At 35.6% G+C, this 21,435-nt stretch overlaps 3 protein-coding genes across 6 annotated transcripts; 2 read left to right on the top strand and 1 right to left on the bottom strand.

Moving 5' to 3' along the window:
• Positions 1-654: 654 nt before the first annotated feature.
• Positions 655-5,077, bottom strand: LOC113845830 (serine/threonine-protein kinase D6PKL2-like). Of its 3 annotated transcripts, none has more exons than XM_027473458.1 (3): positions 4,851-5,077; positions 2,909-3,945; positions 655-1,974 (listed from the first exon to the last, which is right to left on the bottom strand). In XM_027473458.1, the coding sequence occupies exons 2-3, from the start codon at positions 3,859-3,861 to the stop codon at positions 1,095-1,097; spliced, it is 1,833 nt and encodes a 610-aa protein (XP_027329259.1). In that variant the 5' UTR covers positions 3,862-3,945; positions 4,851-5,077; the 3' UTR covers positions 655-1,094. The 3 variants fall into 3 exon arrangements, with proteins under 3 accessions (XP_027329259.1, XP_027329260.1, XP_027329258.1); XM_027473459.1 differs by having other exon boundaries at positions 4,648-5,038; XM_027473457.1 differs by having other exon boundaries at positions 2,909-3,989; positions 4,851-5,038.
• A 4,165-nt stretch (positions 5,078-9,242) lies between these two features.
• Positions 9,243-13,012, top strand: LOC113846074 (DEAD-box ATP-dependent RNA helicase 21). 2 transcript variants are annotated; one of them, XM_027473929.1, is made up of 2 exons: positions 9,273-10,818; positions 10,870-11,767. In XM_027473929.1, the coding sequence occupies exons 1-2, from the start codon at positions 9,391-9,393 to the stop codon at positions 11,560-11,562; spliced, it is 2,121 nt and encodes a 706-aa protein (XP_027329730.1). In that variant the 5' UTR covers positions 9,273-9,390; the 3' UTR covers positions 11,563-11,767. The 2 variants fall into 2 exon arrangements, with proteins under 2 accessions (XP_027329729.1, XP_027329730.1); XM_027473928.1 differs by having other exon boundaries at positions 9,243-13,012.
• A 2,323-nt stretch (positions 13,013-15,335) lies between these two features.
• LOC113848340 (C2 and GRAM domain-containing protein At1g03370-like) lies at positions 15,336-21,013 on the top strand. The gene is made up of 9 exons (XM_027477804.1): positions 15,336-15,681; positions 15,951-17,213; positions 18,416-18,598; positions 18,737-19,020; positions 19,094-19,240; positions 19,323-19,585; positions 20,144-20,350; positions 20,421-20,685; positions 20,822-21,013. Exons 1-9 carry the CDS (start codon positions 15,336-15,338, stop codon positions 21,011-21,013), a joined length of 3,150 nt encoding a protein of 1,049 aa, XP_027333605.1.
• Positions 21,014-21,435: the final 422 nt, after the last annotated feature.

Below are 21,435 nucleotides of genomic sequence, written 5' to 3'. Positions count from 1 at the left end.
AATTGCGTATTTGGTAACAACTAACTAAATAGAGATATAGCATAAATTATGCTTAAATTTAGACACGTTGGAAGATACAATTATATTTTTATATCTTTACAAGAATATTATATTTCTAACTTTTGGACACAAATAATTTTCAAAATTAAAAATTATTCTTAAAATGATAGGTTCTTGAAAATACTCATCAAATTCGATAACTTAACATTCTTAACTTGTACTTTTTTAAAAACTTTAAAAAATCTTCTTATCAAATGCTCCCAATAAAAAAAGTTCATATATCATAAAAAAACAATATATCGTTAATGCATTTAGTATAGTTAGGCTTGTTTTAATATACTCTTTGTTTAAATGAAATTAATTTATTAATATAAAATTAAAATAATAAATAATAATAATAATACAGAGATATTAGAAAAGGAAGTAAAATAATATTATAATATTTCAAAAAAACGTTTAAAAGGAAACATACAAATTGTTGTTATTTACATAAAATAATAATAATAATAATCTTTAAACATGGAAAATAGAAAAACATCGTTTTTAATCTTCAAAATTTATTTAATAATGCAAATATTGGAAGGATATACTAATGTTAATTAAATGTTTAAGAGATCGTTAATCTGAAAGTAAGCAAAAAATGAGACAAGTGTGAGGAGAGGATCCAAATGTGCATAAAATATAAACACAGTAGCTGGTGCAGAATACACAGGATCGCAATTACCCATCGCATGCAAGGTGAGGGTTACTACTCGAATGGAGGTGTTGCAAAGCATAAGTGCCCAATGCTAAGCAGAAAATAAATCATCTAAAGCATTTTACATTCTAAATGATTTTCAAGTCTATAGAGTAGTGCTTTCTGCCTTTCCACATTTTCCTACTGGTTTCCTAAGGCATATTTGTGAGTTAGTAGGGAAATTTTCTTTTAAACCTTGGACATGACAGAGAAGCCATGCATTAATCATGCCATACAAATATAAAACTGCAACAGAAAATAAAAACAAACATACAATTCCTCATCATCTGTTCCTTAGACATCGAAAAAAACAGTTCCTCCCCTAACAGAAACCTTTTGGAATCAATGTTGTCTGTCCCTAGAAGAAATCAAACTCAAGGTAATTATCAGAACCTTTCTGATTTGGTATTGTCATATGATGGACAGCCTTTTCACTGGCTGCTGAAGCTGGAGAAGGTATCTTCTCAAACTCTACTGGCTTTGGGATCTCTGGCGGGGTAGCACACCGGATCAATGCCCAATTCACACCCTCAAAAAAGGGATGTTGTTTAATCTCAGTAGCCCCTCTTTTATATGCCAATCTGTGCTGAGGTTCCTTTACAAGCAACCCCCTTATAAGATCCCTTGCAGCAAAACTCACAACAGGTGCTTCAGGAAACCGCAGAGGCTGACCTACAACATTAAACAATGTAGCTCGGTTTCCAGATCCCTTGAATGGCGTTTTTCCAAACAACAGCTCATATAGAAAGATTCCAAAAGTCCACCAATCAACTGCACTCCCATGACCTTCACCCTTGATGATCTCAGGCGCCAAGTATTCATGCGTTCCAACAAATGACATAGACCGAGCATCAGTAGGCTCAGCAATGAGCTCGGGTAATGGACTCACTTGGTTGCCAATTTCGGTTTTGGGTTTCCGTTCCTTCTTTGATTTGCTAGAAAAGAGCCGAGGTGAAAAGCAAGTAGTAGGAGCAACACATGATGGCTGGATGCAGGAAGGTGGCTCAATACATGCAGGCTGGGCACAGTAAACAGGATTCTTTCTTAAAGGATCAGAATCTGTGAATGAGGTTTTGACAAGGGTTGGACTAACAGCACAACGTAGGGAAAGATCAAAGTCAGAGAGCATAATATGTCCATCCTCCCTGACAAGGACATTTTCTGGCTTGAGATCACGGTAAACAACCCCAAGCATGTGAAGGTACTCCAAAGCCAGTAGGACCTCCGCCACATAAAATCTGCAAGTTGAGACGAAATTAACAGTTGCTACCATCAAATTAAATCATTATCATGACTGTATCAGGTAAAATCCCCTAAAAAGATAAAACCAGAAAAGAATCATGACAATGTGCCTAAGGAGTATCGGACATTATTCCTGACCAGGAAACAAAACAGAGCATTAGTTAGATTCAGTTCTTTTATTATAATGACAATCAAGATTTACACTAAATTTATCTTCCCACAAGCAAGCTTCTACAACTGCATTCAGGTTTAAACCCCAGCTTCACGGCTTGAAGATATGCAATTCACTTCCCACAATTACTTCAATTCATCAAAAGTGTCAAAGGTTGTCTTTTGCTCTTGTTGATGTTACTTACTTTGTTTGGACATTTCAGAAGAGATAAAGGTTCCATCACAGGCAAAATAAACTTGTTATCAGAGTCTGACATTGTCTGTAATAAATTATTTGACTTCATATGCAACTAAAATAGAGAGCACCAGAGGAAGATTAACAAATGACAAGCTTTTCTTTTCTAATCGATACAGATGACAAGTTAAACATGCACATGTGCACCCATCGGTGAAAATCTGAGCATTAGAATTCAGCAGTTGTTTTAATGAAATGCAGTAGAGCAACACAGCTATAAGGATTCACAAATAAGATTCACTCATGACTACCATCCAAGTATCTAATTTGAAATTCAAACAACTTCCCAGGGGAATTTTGCAAAGAGATAGAAAAAGAAAATTAAGGTGATTTTAATTACAATCTCCTGAAATAGGGTATGATGCCCTACTGTAATTAAGACTCAAACCTAGTTTTTTACCTATACTATAGCAATAAGACACCTAGAATTATAGCTCAGATCAGGTCCAATTTTCACAAGAATAGTGACTTATATCACAAACAGCAAGAATGAAACAAAATCAAGTATTGTAAGTTCAACATACTTTACTGCCTGCTCAGGAAAATGCTTCCCTGGCTGCCTCTGCCTAAGAGTATGCAAGTCTCCACCAGGGCAGAATTCCATTACCAAACACGAGAACTTCTCTGTCTCAAAATGTGTATACAAAGTTGGGAGAAAAGGGTGGTCCAATGACTGCAGTATTTCTCTCTCTGTCTGGGCACGGAGTAGTTTTTTGCGACTAGCAAGGGACCCTTTATCCATTACCTTCATTGCAAAATAGCATTTAGTTCCACTCAATTCAGAAAGATACACACTGCCAATATCCCCACAACCCAACCTCTTCAGTAGTCTAAAATGACCTAAACCCAATACCCCATCTCTAGCTCGAACAGCTTGAATAGCTTCCCATCTCAAATCATTTGCCTTGTGGGGCTTGTTAACAGCGCTACTAAAACTGCTACAACTACTTTCATCACTCAAATCACTGCTTGTACTTCCTCTGCAAATACTGCTCTTACCACTCTCAACAAAATCAGCCCGGTCACTCATCTTGGCACTTCCACTGGTCTTTGCAAGACTGCCAGCCCCGTCACTAACTTTAGCAGAAACAAAACTGCTCTTCACACTTCCATATTCTGAAGTCTTTTTTTCTTGATTTCTGCTCTCATTAACATCAGAGTGAACTTCTCCAGATGTTTGGTCAATAACAGGTAAGGAAGCACCAGAGGATCCAGAATCACATTTATCATTCAACGAATCAGCAGATCCCTTTTGGTTCGATATTCCCAACTTGTTTTCAAAAGTGTCCCCAGTTTTTTGCTTCAGTGTGTTTTGCACAGACTTCAATGAACTTTTAGGACCAACAAGTTCAGGTTTATCTGTCTTCTGAGCCTGCAGTGCTGAAGGCTTAATGTTTTTTGTTTCTACAGTTTGGATCCCAGTCACCTTCTGATGATGTTTTGGGGGAAGTATAGCGCTAGTTCCCGAGTCCATCATAGATGACAAACAGTTTCAATTTAGATCATACATACCAAATCCACGGCTGATCATCCATTTAGTTCTTCAATAATAAGAAACAACCTATCAAGGGTATCAATACCATCAAGAAGTTGTCAGCCATTTAACTGCAGTATGATGTGGAAACCATGTTCGGTTTAACAATAATATGCAAACAGATATCAATCTACCGGTCTATTAACAAAGAAGTAAGACAAACGTTGACACAATCACCATACAACTAATTCACATTTAACACGAGACAAATAATTCGATAATCTACAAAACAACACTACTTAGTGATATATAAAAATATATACACCCAGACATAGCTGTAGTGAAAAACAATAAAATTAGCCATATGAGGCCCTAAACTCCTGTTGAGTGGGCAGATATGCTATTATTCATGAACGAATAGTGACAACCTATGACCCAATTAGTAAACAAGTGACTTGTATATTAAAAAGAACAACACTTGAGCTGTGGAGCTTCATGCATACCATGATCAGATATATTAGTAAAGCTCAACAGTGATGCGTAAACAAGCAAAACATGCAATAACTTCCCAATTCCCAAACCCCACAACACACGCTACCCTAAAGATTAGAGGCAGTGAAGAGGAAACCAAACTCCCACAACACCCCTCCCCCAAAATAAATATTAAAAAAAATCTCAGAACGAATACAGAGGGTTGGAGAGGAAGGTCCAAAAAAAAAGAAAGGTATCACAAAATTCGATAATGCAATTTTTGAACACATGTAAGGCTATTTGGATGGGAAAAATTACCATAAGCAGCTAAATGAAAGTGATGAAGGGATAATTGAATGAAAAGTGGATCTTGATCAAAGAAGCATGGTTTGGAGTCAAATCTGAAGCAGATCCGAAACGGGATAGAGACCCAGGTAGAAAAAGTAAAACTTGAAGGCAAAGGGACACACCCCAAATGCAAAGAGATTAAAAGGGAAAGTTTGTTGAGGGGAAAAGAGTACCTAATTTGAAGGATGAGAACTCAGCGACGTTGCTTTAGCAATGGGGAAAAGGGAGAGAAAAACAGTGCAGAAAGAGCTTCTACCCCGCCTTCTGGGTTAGAGAGAGAAAGTCATAGATTGGAGTGAGACTCAATCTGTTGTGGACTATTAGGCAGAGAGAGAGAGAGAGAGAGAGAGAGAGAGGGGTCAAAGGTAAAGCTTAAATTTTGTGTTCCAATTATTTCATTGGTTTTTGCCTTTTGGTCCAAATCACTCATAGGGTTCTCAAGCTCTTGCACCTGTCTGTCATGCCTTTGTCCAAATAATTCTTCCATCCTTTTTTTAATGAACAGATGTAATAACAATTTGTATATAATAAAATTTTATTAAAAATTAATGTATTAATTATATTAATTATTAAAATTTTTAAGAAATATTATTTATTATTTTGTTATTGTGGATTTTTAAATACATGTTAAAACAATCGTTCGTTCATTTATTTTATTTTATTTATTTAAATTATTTCATTTTTTATTCTGAACAGTTCAAAAATTTAATTCATTAAATAATATTAAAAAATGTATACAGTACTTTAAAAATAGAACCTATCAATAAGCAGATAAAATATTAGTTTATTATATAAATTTTAAATTAAATAAATTACAATAATTAAATTTATATTTTTAATTGCATATACTATAATAAGTAATATATTAAAATAAAATTGAAAAGAATTAAGTTAAGTAAAAGTTTCAATTAATGTACAATGATTAAATTATAAGTACTATAGAAAAAAGACTAATAATAATGTTAGATAAAATAATATTTGTTATTTTTTATTAAAAAAATTAATTTATCAAGATCAATAAAAAATATTTAAATATCATAAATTTTTGTTGTACTTTAGAAATATTCGTAGTTTAAAAGAGAATTAAATTGATAATTTATATATTAAATTAAGAAATATATTTAATTATATAAATAATAGGTAAATAATTTAATATATTAGTCTCATAACAAATAAGTATAACAAAAAATAACAATTAATGCATATAAAGATATTTTTTATTCTTTATAATTAAGGCAAAAAATAATTAGAAATTAACTTTTATAAAAATTATCATACTAAATAACAATTTGTACGTGAAACTTTAAGAGTTGGACATTGGACCTTCTATTTAATTAAAATATAAAATAAAAATAAAGTCAATTAGTTAAAGAAGTTAATCATCACTATTTTTGTTTTCAATTTTTATATTCACAACTTTTGGAATCAATCCATTATTTGGGTTGAATGTGATTATTGATGCCTAATTTATCGAATTTCTAGTTCAACTAGCTCCCTCAATGCAATCTTTTTTTTTTTAAATACATGATTATATATGCTCTTAAAAGATATAGTGCAGTCTTAATTCTCTCTTTTGAAGAACAAAAAACAAATTTATGGAAGGGTGAAATGGTTCTCCCATAGAAAATAGCTGTTATTATGATTATGTTTGCATTAACTCATATGATGGAAACACAAATTCCCCATGACTTAAGCCGACATCAAGATTTTTGTTACCCAAAATGGAGCCTGCTTTTACTTGCAGACAGTAAAATCACTAAAAAAGTGTTATTTACAACAACAACAAAAAAAACACTATGCACCGAGGCAATGGTTGATAAGAATGTTTGGATTATCCAATGAAAAACAGAGGTGTATTAATGAATCATCCTGGCTATAATTAAGTTCAGGTGGTCCATATAGCGCACACATAGCAATGAGCATTATGCTGCCTTTGATTGTGTATGTAGCAAAAAGAAGGGGCCTTAATTTAATTGTAATGTAGGAATTATGTTCATGTGATGTGTTGTGGATAGAAAATGCCTTCGTTTTCTTCAAAATTTTGGTAATATTGATTAATTATCATAGCAATTAAGTCGATTATTCTGATTGTCTTTGCAATAGAAGCCAAGCAGGGCCCAACCTGTAAATGCTAGCTCTGATGGGACAAGGAATCACACAAGGATCACTCAAAACCTATATCTATCTACATGTGAGACTGAGAATGACACACCTTATGTGCTGCATGCATTACTGAGAGACCTTTTTATCCCAAGAGTTTGGCTGAAACATGCTAATAGGTTCTTTGGGTTTGGTTTCTTTTCTTCAGCAATGCTATTTAGTTTGAATTATTTTACATTAATTTAGTGACATATTCCCAAACATAAAAAGATCACAAGCAAACAAACGTATATTCTTTAGTCCAAGTACAAAACAACTAATCTTTTGACCTAAATATCAAATTATGAATTTGAAGAATACTATAGAATTATTTAGAGCTGTTGCAATAATTCTTTGCTGTATTCTCCACTGCAAATTTAACATCATTCAACAGCACATAATACTTGCCCCTGTATTCAATATTATTTTCAAGATATGACCAAGCATGTCCCCGTCAAACATCAATGAAATGTTTTTAAGGATATCTTTATAATCATTATTTTATCAAATTTTTAATGAGTGTCTTTAAATCACAATAAAAATATTTATATTATAATATTTTTTATTAAAAATAATAGAATATTAAGATATATAGTTATATCATGTGAACAGCTGAGAAATTCAGGCGTCCCAAAAATGGTAGTAATTAATAAATTTTAGAGTATGACTTGATTTTACCAATGCTTTGTTTGATTGCCAATGCCGTTGTCAAGAGTCAATTGAACCATACATGGGTAATGAAGGGGAGTTTGTGACCTTCAACTATATGGATTAAAAACAGGATTAATATGTTTTGAATTGTCTTTATAATATTAAACCCAACTTTGGTCCCAATCTAATTAAAAGCATAGCAGGGACTTCACGCTTCTTTGGTGCTCTTCTATCCCACACAAACACTTCATTTTCACAGTTGCTTTCATCTTCTCCCCTATCCACCCAGTCAAACAAAACTTAAATTATTAGTCAAATTAAACAAACCTTTATTTGGGGCAATTTTTTTTTTATCCTTTAATGTGTTTTATTCATTATGTGAAATTGCTTGACAGTTTCAATGATGGTGATAGTCAGATTTTATATGCCTTTTTACTCGGTTTCTATATTTATTTATAAGAAGAGTCGACGAAATATAATTTTGGTGGATATTAGACAAATTTATAAGTGAATTCTACTAGTCATCTACATCCAAAATTACTATATTCAAATAAAAAAAAAGAACTTTTAATGACGTCTAATGAAGAGAACTCATATCACGTTATAAAGTAGATTTTTTTGAATCTGAAACCTAAAATAAATTAACAAACATCTTGGATAAGTTAATTATATGTCCAATAAAGTAACAATCATCCAGCAAACGTAAGGAAATTGACTACAATTGTAGAAACCAACACAAAATTTAAAGTTTTAGTACATTGTATGCTAAATTTGCTGTTAATATTAAACAAGCTAATTAATTACGTCGTGAGGCTCTTTCATGGACTTTACAGGACATATATGCTATTTGTGATGGTGGTTAATTTACATTTTACTTCTTCAATGAAAAACATTGAAAGATATTGGTGTGTGCTGAACAAATGTGTGAATAATACTAAAAGCAAATCAAAGTACAAGAGAAAAATATCCACAGTTCCATGCATGAATAAAGGTACGAGTAGCTTACCCTACCCACATGCACCGCTTCATGCAATGGTCCTTTCACCATCTCTCATTTTAAGACTCATTAGTATCATCGTTACTAATTAAATATAACTTATGCACTGCAACCAATAGGAACATCAGTACAATACCATTTTACACGTGACATACATGTGAGTCTTCAGCTATCTTTTTGGTCACGTGGGTCTTGAGTTTTTTTGGTCATGTGAGTCTTTAGATTTTCAATATGCTTTACTTATGAAGCCCGTGTCTCTCTTTTTAACTTCTTAATTTCTAACTTTGCAAATGTTTTGATTTATTTTTGTTGTATTAATAGGAGGAAATGTTTTCTTTTAAGATTCCGAGTCTTTGATGAGCTTGAGAAACTTATTACCACCATAGAAAGTGTAAGAATATGTTTGAATACGCGGTAGATATTTTGTAAGTGCAGGTTATTTTGATGTAAGTCAATGTTTTTCTATATACCATGTAAACCATATCTACATTATCGGAGAGAATATATAGTGAAAAATGAAAAAAATTATGAATTTACGAGTAAAGTGAAACAAGTGATAATAACTAAGCATTGGATTAATTGACGCAGAGTTGAATTGTAATTAAAAAAAGAAGATAAAACGCCTTATTTTTTTACCAGCGATTTGATTGAGAGAACCCAATACCCTTAAAAATAAAATCATTAGACCCAAACTATGGGCCCTTCTTATTTTTTATGGAAATTGGGCCTTTCCCAAACACTTAAAAAAAATGGTTGTGAAGTTAGGAAAGGAAATAGAAGGAGGAGGAGCAGGGAAGCGATAGAAGTGTGTGGAATCTGAGTCCCTTCTCCTTCTCCCCTCCTGCAATTAGCCAAGCGATCTCTCTCTCTCTCTCTCTCTCACTACGTTAGTTTGTTAGTTAATCAGTTAGTTCGTATTCGGTGCCATGAAACGCACAAACGACGACGTAGCCCCAACCGGGAAGCCAGTCTTCCTAACCAAAGCCCAGCGGGAGCAGCTCGCCCTTCAACGCCGCCAGGAAGAAATCGCCGAGCAGAAGCGCCGCCAGGAACAGCTCCTTTCCCGTTACCGCCCCTCCGATCCCGCCACCGATCCCAAACCCTCCTCCGACCGCGACCGAGACAGAGATAGGGATAGGGATAGGGATAGGGATAGGGATAGGGATAGGGATAGAGATAGAGACAGAGACAGAGATAGGGATAGAGACAGGGACAGAGACAGAGACAGAGAGCGAGAGCGCGAGCGTGACAGGGCACGCGATCGTGACCGCGAAGCCGAACGGCGGAACAGAGAGAGAGAGCGCGAAGAGGAGAGCAGAGCTCGGGAACGTGCTCGGTTGGAGAAATTGGCGGAGCGGGAGCGCGAGAAGGAGCTGGACTCGATAAAGGAGCAGTACCTTGGTTCCAAGAAGCCTAAGAAGCGCGTCATCAAGCCCAGCGAGAAGTTCCGCTTCTCCTTCGATTGGGAGAACACCGAGGACACATCCCGCGACATGAACGCCCTCTACCAGAACCCTCACGAGGCTCAGCTCCTCTTCGGCCGCGGCTTCCGCGCCGGCATGGACCGCCGCGAGCAGAAGAAGCTCGCCGCCAAAAACGAGAAGGAGATGCGCGAGCAAATCCGTAAGAAGGACGGCGTCGAAGAGAAACCTGAGGAGGCTGACGCACAACGGCGGAAGGAGGCTGCCGCCGATCTCTACGACACGTTTGACATGAGGGTGGACCGGCATTGGAGCGAGAAGAAGCTTGATGAGATGACGGAGAGGGATTGGCGTATATTCAGAGAGGACTACAACATCTCCTACAAGGGTTCGAAGATCCCTCGACCCATGCGGAGCTGGAATGAGAGCAAGCTGAGTCACGAGCTGTTGAAGGCCGTGGAGAAAGCTGGCTACAAAACCCCTTCTCCTATTCAGATGGCCGCTATTCCCCTTGGCTTGCAGCAGCGTGATGTCATTGGCATTGCTGAAACCGGTTCTGGGAAAACCGCTGCTTTTGTTCTTCCAATGTTGAGTTATATCACCAGGCTTCCTCCCATGAGTGAGGACAACGAGGCTGAGGGTCCCTATGCGGTTGTTATGGCCCCCACTCGCGAGCTCGCGCAGCAGATTGAGGATGAGACTGTTAAGTTTGCTCAGTATCTGGGCATCAAAGTGGTTTCCATTGTTGGTGGACAGTCCATTGAGGAGCAAGGGTTTAAGATTAGGCAGGGATGTGAGATTGTGATTGCCACTCCTGGTCGTTTGATTGATTGCTTGGAGCGGCGCTATGCTGTTCTTAATCAGTGCAATTATGTTGTTCTTGATGAGGCTGATCGGATGATTGATATGGGGTTTGAGCCCCAGGTGATGGGCGTGCTGGATGCCATGCCTTCCAGCAATCTCAAACCTGAGAATGAAGACGAGGAGCTCGATGAGAAGAAGATTTACCGGACCACTTATATGTTCAGCGCCACCATGCCTCCGGCTGTGGAGAGGCTTGCTAGGAAATATTTAAGGAACCCTGTTGTGGTGACTATAGGAACTGCTGGAAAGGCAACTGACCTGATCAGCCAGCATGTGATCATGATGAAGGAATCCGAGAAATTTCACAAGCTTCAGAGATTGCTTGATGAACTTAATGACAAGACGGCGATTGTGTTTGTTAACACTAAGAAGAATGCAGATATGGTTGCCAAGAATTTGGACAAGGAGGGCTATCGCGTGACTACTTTGCACGGAGGGAAGTCACAGGAGCAGAGGGAAATTAGTCTTGAAGGGTTTAGGACCAAGAGATATAATGTTCTTGTTGCCACTGATGTTGCTGGACGTGGGATTGACATACCTGATGTGGCTCATGTCATCAACTACGATATGCCTGGGAATATTGAAATGTACACGCACCGTATTGGGCGTACTGGTCGTGCAGGAAAGACCGGTGTGGCCACGACATTCCTGACTCTTCAGGACACTGATGTCTTTTATGACCTCAAACAGATGCTCATTCAAAGTAATAGCCCTGTTCCACCGGAGCTGGCAAGGCATGAAGCTTCAAAATTCAAGCCAGGAACTATTCCTGACAGACCACCTAGACGAAATGACACTGTTTTTGCGCATTAGAGAACTTTTTGGCGGTAGCCACTTCTTTGAAAGGCATCTACTTTTCTGGTAATATGAAGTTTTCTGGAGTAATGAACATTTTGCCTGTGATGCTCTTAGCAGCTGCATAATCGGCTCTTTGCTGTTATATGATCTTGTATAAAATTTAATTACGGCATTCCTTCTGTTCTGGTATCATTGTCCTTGCTTGTATTCTGCTATAACTAGAGCTATTATTCTGCTTATTATTTCTAACAGGAATTGATAGTTTTAGATGAGGATATTTGATTAATTTTGTCATTTGGCTTTGGTATTTGTCATCTTATGTTACAGTGGTTGTCTTTTTTATTATCTTTCTTGCATTATCCAGGCTGTGCTAACTTGTTCACACCTGTTTGATAATGTTTTGCGTTTTTGCTCAAGTCTTTAAAGTTAAAACTAGTTTCTAGCATTTAGCCGATGTCAAATCAAACGATGAATATGTTGTGGTAACTTATTTGTGTCAAATGTTGCTTCAGTTTGGATTAATTTCAGTTATATTTTCGGTGCCATTATCCCAGTACTGCCACGCCATGTATGTAGTAACGCATACACAAAATTTTTAATTCATTAACATGTAAAATGCTTTATAATTTTCAGCCCACTTTAGCTATCAGCACCTTTTGCCTCTCGATCAATTGGGCATATACGTAGACAACAGACATATCTTTGGTGACATGTCTGAAATATGAAGCTGATGAGGAAATGATAGATACAAATAAGTTGTAATAAGTTGAATGCTATATTGCCTAATTTGAAACTTTATGTGCACCGTGATAGTAAATTGATAGCTGCAGATGCAATCTTAAATTATTAGATAAGGAATTGGGATACCACGATTGGATGTCTTATTAGTTGTAGAATCATGACGTATAAAATCCTTGAAATTAGTTTATTAAGCTAAATTGCACAACAGTAATCTGGCGTGCAGTATTTGCTAAAAGCACGGTGTATACTAGGTAGAAAGGTGCCAAGGCCAAGGGGTTTTAATTACTTGTAGTAGCTGATGCCTTTCTAAAGGAAGACGTTAACATGAAAAGATGAAACTAATAAAACATTTTACTATATTGCATTGATGAACCACTAAATATTAAAATTTGCAGTTTCAAAGACCAACAACTAATTAGTACGGTGCTAAAGTTGTGCCTCACTTCAACCAGATAGGTTCTCCTAAGGTGCCAAGATGTGCTGACCCTTTTTTGGTGCCTTACCTCAATTCCTCAGGCACACCTTAAGGTGCCTTTGACGGCAATGCTCTGGTCCGGTTTCGTCATGATTGTATTTTGTTGTCATTCTGTTGAAGTTTTTCATGGGTGCCCTTGTTAATTAATGATTTTAATGCTTGTGTTGAGATTTCAATTCCGTTTCTGTTGGCTCAGTTCCAGATACAAGTTTTCTGACATTGACGGTGCATAATACAGTGTTATCTGTTGTTGATTAAATTTGTTCAATTTGGTTTTTGTCGAACTCCTTTTTTTATTTCACTCATTTATATGTGTCCTGATTTTTTGAACCTTTCAGCTCGTGAATAGTTTATAACTTCTTCCGTTTTTCAATTTTATCCTTCATCTTTTTGCCTTAAGCAACTGAAGCTCTCTTTCCGAAACGTGTAGGACTATTAGGCACCAATTAAATTTACAGATTGGCGATGATATATGGTTATATAGAAATTATATAGTTATCAGATGATATGAAACTTACATTGTTCAAACAAAGAATATTGGAGTACTAAATCAAGGGCTACCTAACTGTTTTATTTATTTATTTATTTATTTTTCAGATAAGCTACATAACTCAGGTTAATTAAATAAACTTTTATTTTGATCTTTGAAATTGTATGTGTCAAATTAGTTTCTTACTATTCAAAAGTTTACCTTTAATTTGTAATTTTATGAAAAGTCATTCATTTAAGTTTCTTTTTACTTTGTTTTTTGTTGTTTTGAACCGTAAAAAAAAAAAAAACAAAAACGAATGATGTATTATAAAATTAGGAATTTAAGCGGAAATTTTGTAATGTTAAGAATTAAAATAATCGATACTTGTAATTTTAAAAACTAAAATAAATATTAGGATGATTTTAGTAATCACTGTTTGCATATTTCAAGTTTTTTTTCTCCACATTTTTCTTTGATATTTGTCTTTATTAATGGAAAATAAAAATACTGCACGTGCAAACTTTTAGTTAGAAATACATCGAATAATAATTTGAAAGTTATGATTCAATCATCCTCCACCTGTTGATAGTCTCCCAAAGGACGTGTGTTAAATTTTGATGAATTTTTTGGTCCTTCCTTATGCAAGTATTTCAATTCCTTTCGCCTAAATATGAGGCACGTTTATTTGTGCATTTTCTAAGAAAAAAAAATTTAAATCCAGAATATGTTAAAAATTTATATATAATAATTTTATTTTTAAAGAATAAAAAGTAGTTAGTATTTTTTTTAAAAAAGGTGATATCATGAAAACTTTTTTAGACTTATTTAAACATATCATAAATCATAACTTTACAAATTTCAACTTGGATAAATTTGTTCATGCTCGTAGCAAAGTAAATAATTTTTTTTTACTAAAAAACAAAAAAATGATAATCATAATTTAGAATAAACAAAAATCTAATATGAAAATCCAAACGTACTAAACAGAGTAATTGGAAACTTTGTCCGAACATAAAAGTTGGATTCCTTTGTGAGTGGGAGTGGGACCCCACGAGCACACTAGAAAGATGGCAAAGCCATGCGTAAAATGAAACTGCTTCGTTTTCATAATCATGCATATAACATAAAGGTCTATATAATTCTTTGGATTGTTCTAGTTAATTGTGAATTTTTTGTATCTTCAGAACACTAATTAAGAATTAAAAAATAAAAAATATCATTAACGTATTTGATCATAATTTTAATATATATATTAACATATTTTCTATTTATTAATTTTTTAATTAATATCATAATTAATAATACCCGTAGTTTTTAAAGCAACCTAGAATCTTTAAAAGTCTGTCCCCCGCAAAAGAAACGCAAGAGTCTCAAGTAAGGTAGAAAAATCAAACGTTGGCGCGTAGCATAGCATAACATAGTATATTTGATGATTGCAAGGTCAAACAGCGCGGTGACTTCTACAAAAAATGGCAAAGATTCGAAAGAAAGAAAAACACAAGAAAGGGAGAGAGAGAGAGACAGCGTGGGTGTGTGTTGTATTGCTCGAACCCACAACTTCGCTTCTCCCTCCCTTTCCAATTTTGATATTCAAATTTTCCATTAATGAATATTCTTTTTTTTATTTTATTTTCAACCCTCCAATTGCTTTCTGTCTTTTTAGAGTTTGTGTCTCCCGTTGTCCGCTCTTTAAACTCCGTGTTTTCTCTTTCACTCATTTTTTTTCTCGTCATGCTGATGAGGGATGGCCCAAATTCTCTGCACTTTTCTCCATTTTCCTAATCCATCAACTATGCATTTGTAACAATGATTAAAGTTTGAATTATCTTTTCTTCTTAATTTTCTGGCAGAATTAATATTATTTATTCATGCTTCTGTCAGATTTCTGGGTTGGTTTTTCTTCTTCTGATCGACCGTTTGATCAATTTGGTTCTGGGTTTTGCAAATCCACTTGTTTCTTCTTTTTTTATTGTTTGATAAAAATATTTTTATCATTCTGCATGCACTGCATTGCCCTTTAGAAAGATATTCCTGGGTGGGGCTGCGATAAAGAAAAACTAGACATTTTTGTCTCAAGATTGTGTTTACAATCATATAATAATGAAGCTTGTGGTTCGTGTGATTGAGGCAAAAAACTTGGCCGCCCCGGATTCCGATGATTTTGGGGACCTGTACGTACGGGTACAGTTGGGAAAGCAAAGGTACAAGACAAAGGTGGTGACGAGTTTCAAACCAAAGTGGGATGAAGAGTTTACTTTTTGGGTTGATGACCTTAAAGAATCGCTTGTTGTCACTGTCATGGATGAAGACAGATTCTTTAATCATGACTATGTAGCACGGCTTAAAGTGCCTATCTCTCTTGTTTTTGATGAGGAAATTAAATCCCTTGGCACTGCATGGTATTCTTTGAAACCCAAAAACAAGAAGTCCAAGATCAAGGATTGTGGTATATTGTACTGCTCAACTAAACTCTCCTCAACCTCATCCAATAGTTTACTGATAGCCTAGCGTTTGTATGCCATTGTTTTTTCATGTGAAATTCATGCTATTTATATTGCTTTCATACTAATATAGACGATTGATCGCAGAGTGTAAACTGTATTATGTCTTGTTTGAAGGGCCATTTGGATCAAGTCCTTGTAGAAAATATTCTGCTCATATATGAATCATGCTATTGAACTTAAATTGTGACAATTGCTGCCCTTTTGTGGACAGGTGAGATTCATTTGAGTATATTCCTGTCCCAAAACAATGCATCTGTGGAGTCAAATGGCATTAGTGATCAGTTATCACGTTCAAGAAAATATGTTGATGCAATTACTATTTCCCCTTCAAGATCTTCCACTGGCCGTTCAAACTCATGTTCTCCCATAAGGGATGTAAGGGAAGAAGTTACATCTTCCAATTCTAAGGAGGATAAATTGTGTACACAAAAAACATTTGCGGGCCGAATTGCTCAAATTTTTAATAAAGGTTATGATTTGTCTTCAATTTCAATGCAATCCAATAGAAGCGCTGACTCGGACCAATCTGAAACAAACAGAGTTGAAGTTGATGAGATCAAGAATGAGGATCAGTCCTCTAATGAAACTTTTGAAGAAGCTCTGAAAAAAATTCAGTCCGCAGATCAAGGAAGTGAAGTTCCTAGCAATTTACCGGGAGGGGTGCTTATTGATCAATTGTATATAATTGCACCAGAAGACTTGAATGTATTACTATTTTCACCCACTTCTGATTTTCCTAAGTCATTGGCAGATGTACAGGGTACTACAGACGTGCAATGTGGTCCTTGGAAGTTAGAGAATGGCGGGGAGACCATGAAAAGATCACTTACTTACATCAAAGCTGCCACTAAATTAATTAAGGCTGTCAAAGGCTACGAGGACCAGACATATTTAAAAGCTGATGCGAAGAATTTTGCTGTTCTGGCCAGTGTCAGCACCCCAGATGTTATGTATGGTAGCACCTTTAGGGTAGAAGTACTTTATCTGATCACATCAGGACCAGAATTATCATCAGGAGAACAGTGTTCACGTCTGGTGATATCATGGCGAATGAATTTTATACAGAGCACCATGATGAAAGGAATGATAGAAAATGGTGCTCGACAAGGTATGAAGGATAGCTTTGATCAGTATGCCATATTGTTATCTCAGACTGTGAAGCCTGTTGACTCAAAGGACCTTGGTTCTAGCAAGGAACAAGCTTTGGCATCATTACAGGCAGAGCCCCAGTCAGACTGGAAGCTGATAGCGCAGTATTTTGCAAACTTCACCTTTGTCTCAACATTTTTAATGGCATTGTACGTGTTTGTCCATATTTATTTGGCTGTACCTGGCTCAGTTCAAGGGCTTGAGTTTGTTGGGCTAGACTTGCCAGATTCAATTGGTGAATTTGTTGTCTGTGCTATCTTGGTTCTTCAAGGTGAACGAGTACTAGGTTTAATCTCGTGCTTCATGCAGGCCAGAGCACGAAAGGGTAATCCCTTAACTGACTTTATTTTTTTTTAATTATATTTTAATTTGAGAATTCACTTGACTTTAAATACTCATCTGATTTTAAACACTCAGAGCAAATGAAAATTCTTTTTTCTTTTTCTATTGGACAAAGAATAATGTCTAAAGAGAGAAAAGAAACACAGTTGGGGAACAACAAATCCTCCTAAGAAAAACAGGAAAAAAAAGGGAAGTCAAATTGGAGGAAAGTATAAAGTATATTTAGCATAGAAGAAATTTATATATCGTGTGTGCGAGTCTGTCAAGGCTTGCTTTTTGAAAAAAACCATGAGCTAAAACACATTATGAAAACTTCACTTTTTCCCATAAAATATGTAAAGCAATAAATCAGTGGTTAAATTGCCAAGTTTGCACTTTATCCTAATAAATAATTATAGCATACAGAAAGGAATTCCATAAAGCCTTATATTTCTTATTTAAGAAAGAGTTCTCTTTCTTAAAAGAAAGAGATAAACACCCAAAGAGGTCTCTTCTGAGTTCATGTTTTCTTCGGACCCAGTGCTGTGGATTTATTGAGTAAGGCTTGTCTCTTACAAGCTTTCACAGCTGTACAACAAAACTGAAACAATGAAGACGGACGGAAACAACCCTATATATCTAAAATGCTCCAAAGAATTTGGAACGTCTTTCTTTTCATAAAAAATACAAAATGGTTCCTTCCAAAATGTCCAGGTTATACCTTAAGAAGGACAATTAGTCTTGAGCAATACATCACACAAACATTAGGAATAAAGCTTGATGCAGCTTATGTGCTAAGAAAAGAAATGCCAAACCTACTGAGTATGGAAGACTTAATGAAAGCCTAATCGTCTTGTGGAATCATTACCTTCCCAAAAGAACTGTTATCAAAATATATACGAGAACAGTAACAGGGTATGTGAGTGTGAGTGAATGGAATTCCCGTTTGTGATTGTTAAATCCTTTTATTTGAATGGTGGAAGTAATATAAGCCTGATAAGTGTTAAGGTAGGTAGTCTAGAGACATGAAAATTTTCATTTAGTTACTACCTGTTTGATTTAATTGATTTGACTTTTCTTTATCTTCTGATCTATGTCGTCGTCGTCTTCTTCTTTTTTTTATGGGGGTGACCATGGATTTGTTCTCCCTTATTTTATATGTGTTTTTGTTTTGTTTTTTTTTTTTTTTGGTTCTGTAATATTTAGGTAGTGATCATGGAATTAAGGCACAGGGAGATGGATGGATGCTAACTGTGGCCTTAATTGAAGGAAGCAATTTATCTGCGGTTGATTCTAGCAGGTTCAGTGATCCGTATGTGGTATTCACTTGCAATGGAAGAACAAGAACAAGCTCAATCAAGTTCAAGAAATCTGATCCTTTATGGAATGGTGAATATATTTGAAATATGATATTTTACATTAATCTTAACTCCTGTGATCTGACACAAATCTAGTTTTTCATTGCATGTGATCTAAATTATTGTATGATATATCATTCTTTGTCAAGATAATTGTGTATCTTTGCAGAAATATTTGAATTCGATGCGATGGATGACCCTCCTTCTGTGCTAGATGTGGAAGTTTATGATTTTGATGGACCCTTTGATGAGGCTGCATCTCTAGGACGTGCTGAAATCAACTTCCTTAAAACAAATATTTCAGATCTTGCTGATATATGGGTTTCTCTTGATGGAAAGTTGGCTCAAGCATGTCAGTCTAAGTTGCACTTAAGAATTTTCTTGGACAACACTATAGGTGGGAATGTTGTAAAACACTACATAAGTAAAATGGAGAAAGAGGTGGGGAAGAAGGTAAGGATCCTCCCATTGCCAGGCATTTGTTTTTTATTGTTTCCACACTTAACACCTATTTACAAAATTATAGATTAATGTGCGGTCTCCTCAAGCAAATTCAGCCTTTCAGAAACTCTTTGGGCTTCCACCTGAGGAATTTCTCATCAATGACTTCACCTGTCATTTGAAAAGAAAGATGCCCCTGCAGGTGCGATTGATTTGTTACGTGGTGTTGAAAGTCATTTTAACATCTATTTTGGTTTGGAGTGACACATGTTTCTTTTGTATTATCTCATCAAGTGGTCAATGGTTGTTTGTAGGGCCGCCTGTTTGTTTCAGCTAGAATAATTGGATTTCATGCAAATATGTTTGGACACAAGACAAAATTCTTTTTGCTTTGGGACGATATCGAAGATATTCAGGTCATTCCTCCAACATTTTCATCAATGGGCAGTCCAATAATTGTCATAACTCTTCGGCAGGGAAGAGGTATGGATGCAAGGCATGGTGCAAAAACACAAGATGACAAAGGCAGACTGAAATTCCATTTCCAGTCCTTTGTGTCTTTCAATGTTGCAAACAGGTAGATTAGGGAGTAGGAGCATTTTATATCTTATGTTGTACAAGCTTGTTTCTCCTATTTACATTTCTGCATGTCTGGAAGACTGCAACTTTTACTAAAGTATTTTCTGTTCTTTTAATTTATGTTTTGGTACTCTGGTATTTTGGGGTCTATAACAACTGTATCATTTTGGATTAATCCATGAGGGCATTTCTATTGTGACTCTATGTTAAGGATGTCAGCATTGACAATTCACAATCAGAACTTTTTTTATTGATTTGTATCGTGATATTCTAATGAAAATGATTAACTTTGAGTTATATCTTCCATTTTTGTAGATTGTAATATACTGGAAGCATACAGAAGTTTTTATCATTTGTAATTAGTTGGTAACTAAATTTATATCTTCCAATTGTAATTTCTTGGAGCTAGAAAAATAAAGTGAGAAAGTAATTTGCTTATTGCGCTTATGTGTTGTTTACATTTCTTCCATTACCAGTCATAAAATATATTGATGGCCGAGGAAGGAAAACCATGTCCTATTTTACTAAGTCTAAAACTATTCTGGTGCTGATCTAGGACTATTATGGCTCTATGGAAGGCCAGATCCTTGACTCCCGAACAGAAGGTCCAGTTAGTTGAAGAAGACTCTGAGACCAAAGGCCTTACCAGTGAAGAGGGTGGGTCATTCCTTGGTGTCGGTGATGTTAGCCTGTCTGAAGTTTATTCTTGTGCTCTTGCAGTTCCTGTAATCTCTCTCTCTTTGGAAATTATTGGTTCCTTCAGGTTTTTTATTCAACTTCACCAATGTTTGAGTTTGATTGTAGTTTCTTTTCTTTTAATTAATTTAGGCCAGTTTCTTGATGGAGCTATTCAATGGGGGTGAGGTGGATCGTAGGATCATGGAAAAATCTGGTTGTGTTAATTATTCTTATACCCCTTGGGTATCTGAGAACAGGGATGTTTATGAGAGGGCAGTATATTACAAGTATGAGAAGCGTATTTCACATTATAAAGTTGAAGTAACAAGTACCCAACAAAAATCACTTTTGGACGGAAAGGGTTGGCTTTTGGAAGAGGTTATGAACTTCCATGGAGTTCCTCTTGGCGATTATTTCAATGTAAGCAAGCCAAATTTAGCTGGCTCCTAGACTTTCTATGGCCTATTTGTTATATAGGGTTACCTCTTATTTTCATCTTCCTGTTAATTTTCGTCTTCTGTACCATTGACTTGTATCTTCTAATAATGTTCTACAGATGCACCTTCGCTATCAAATTGATGACGTACCCCAAAAAGCAAATACTTGTAAGGTTCAGGTATCGGTTGGAATTGAATGGCAAAAAAGTTCAAAACATCAGAAAAGAATTGCAAAGAACATCGTGAAAAATATGCAAGAACGATTGAAGCTAACATTCGGTCTTGTTGAGAAGGAGTTTTTGGCTAAATAACGAATGAATCATAATACTGTTGTGCAATTAGGAAAGGTAACTGATATTCTCCCAGCACCATTACACACTTCTTTCAGAACAAATGTTATCTCCATTCTTCAGCTTGGACTGGAATATATGATATGATGGCTTCAGACTAAGGTCCATGTGATTGTGCTGAAAATCAGTGGATCAAGCCTGCTAGTGGTGTAATCTATGAGAGAACTTGGATCCATTGTAGATATTTGCATCTTTTATTTCAACAGCGATAAAATCACAGCTGAAAATGATCCTGAAACTTGTTCAGCTACAACGATGCTGATTTGCTACCAAAATTTATTCTTCAAACCAGATTACTAATTGGAGATATTGTTCTGTTGTAAATTTCTGATTAGACTCTGGAAGATACTCAGATTGCATCAGCAATTACTAACAGTCCAAAT

The sequence above is a fragment of the Abrus precatorius genome, unplaced genomic scaffold (genome assembly GCF_003935025.1).
Source record: "Abrus precatorius isolate BTA unplaced genomic scaffold, Abrus_2018 Scaffold8, whole genome shotgun sequence".
Classification (NCBI taxonomy): domain Eukaryota; kingdom Viridiplantae; phylum Streptophyta; class Magnoliopsida; order Fabales; family Fabaceae; genus Abrus; species Abrus precatorius.
Note: the sequence above shows the minus strand (reverse complement) of the source record. Positions and strands in the feature narration are given on the sequence as shown.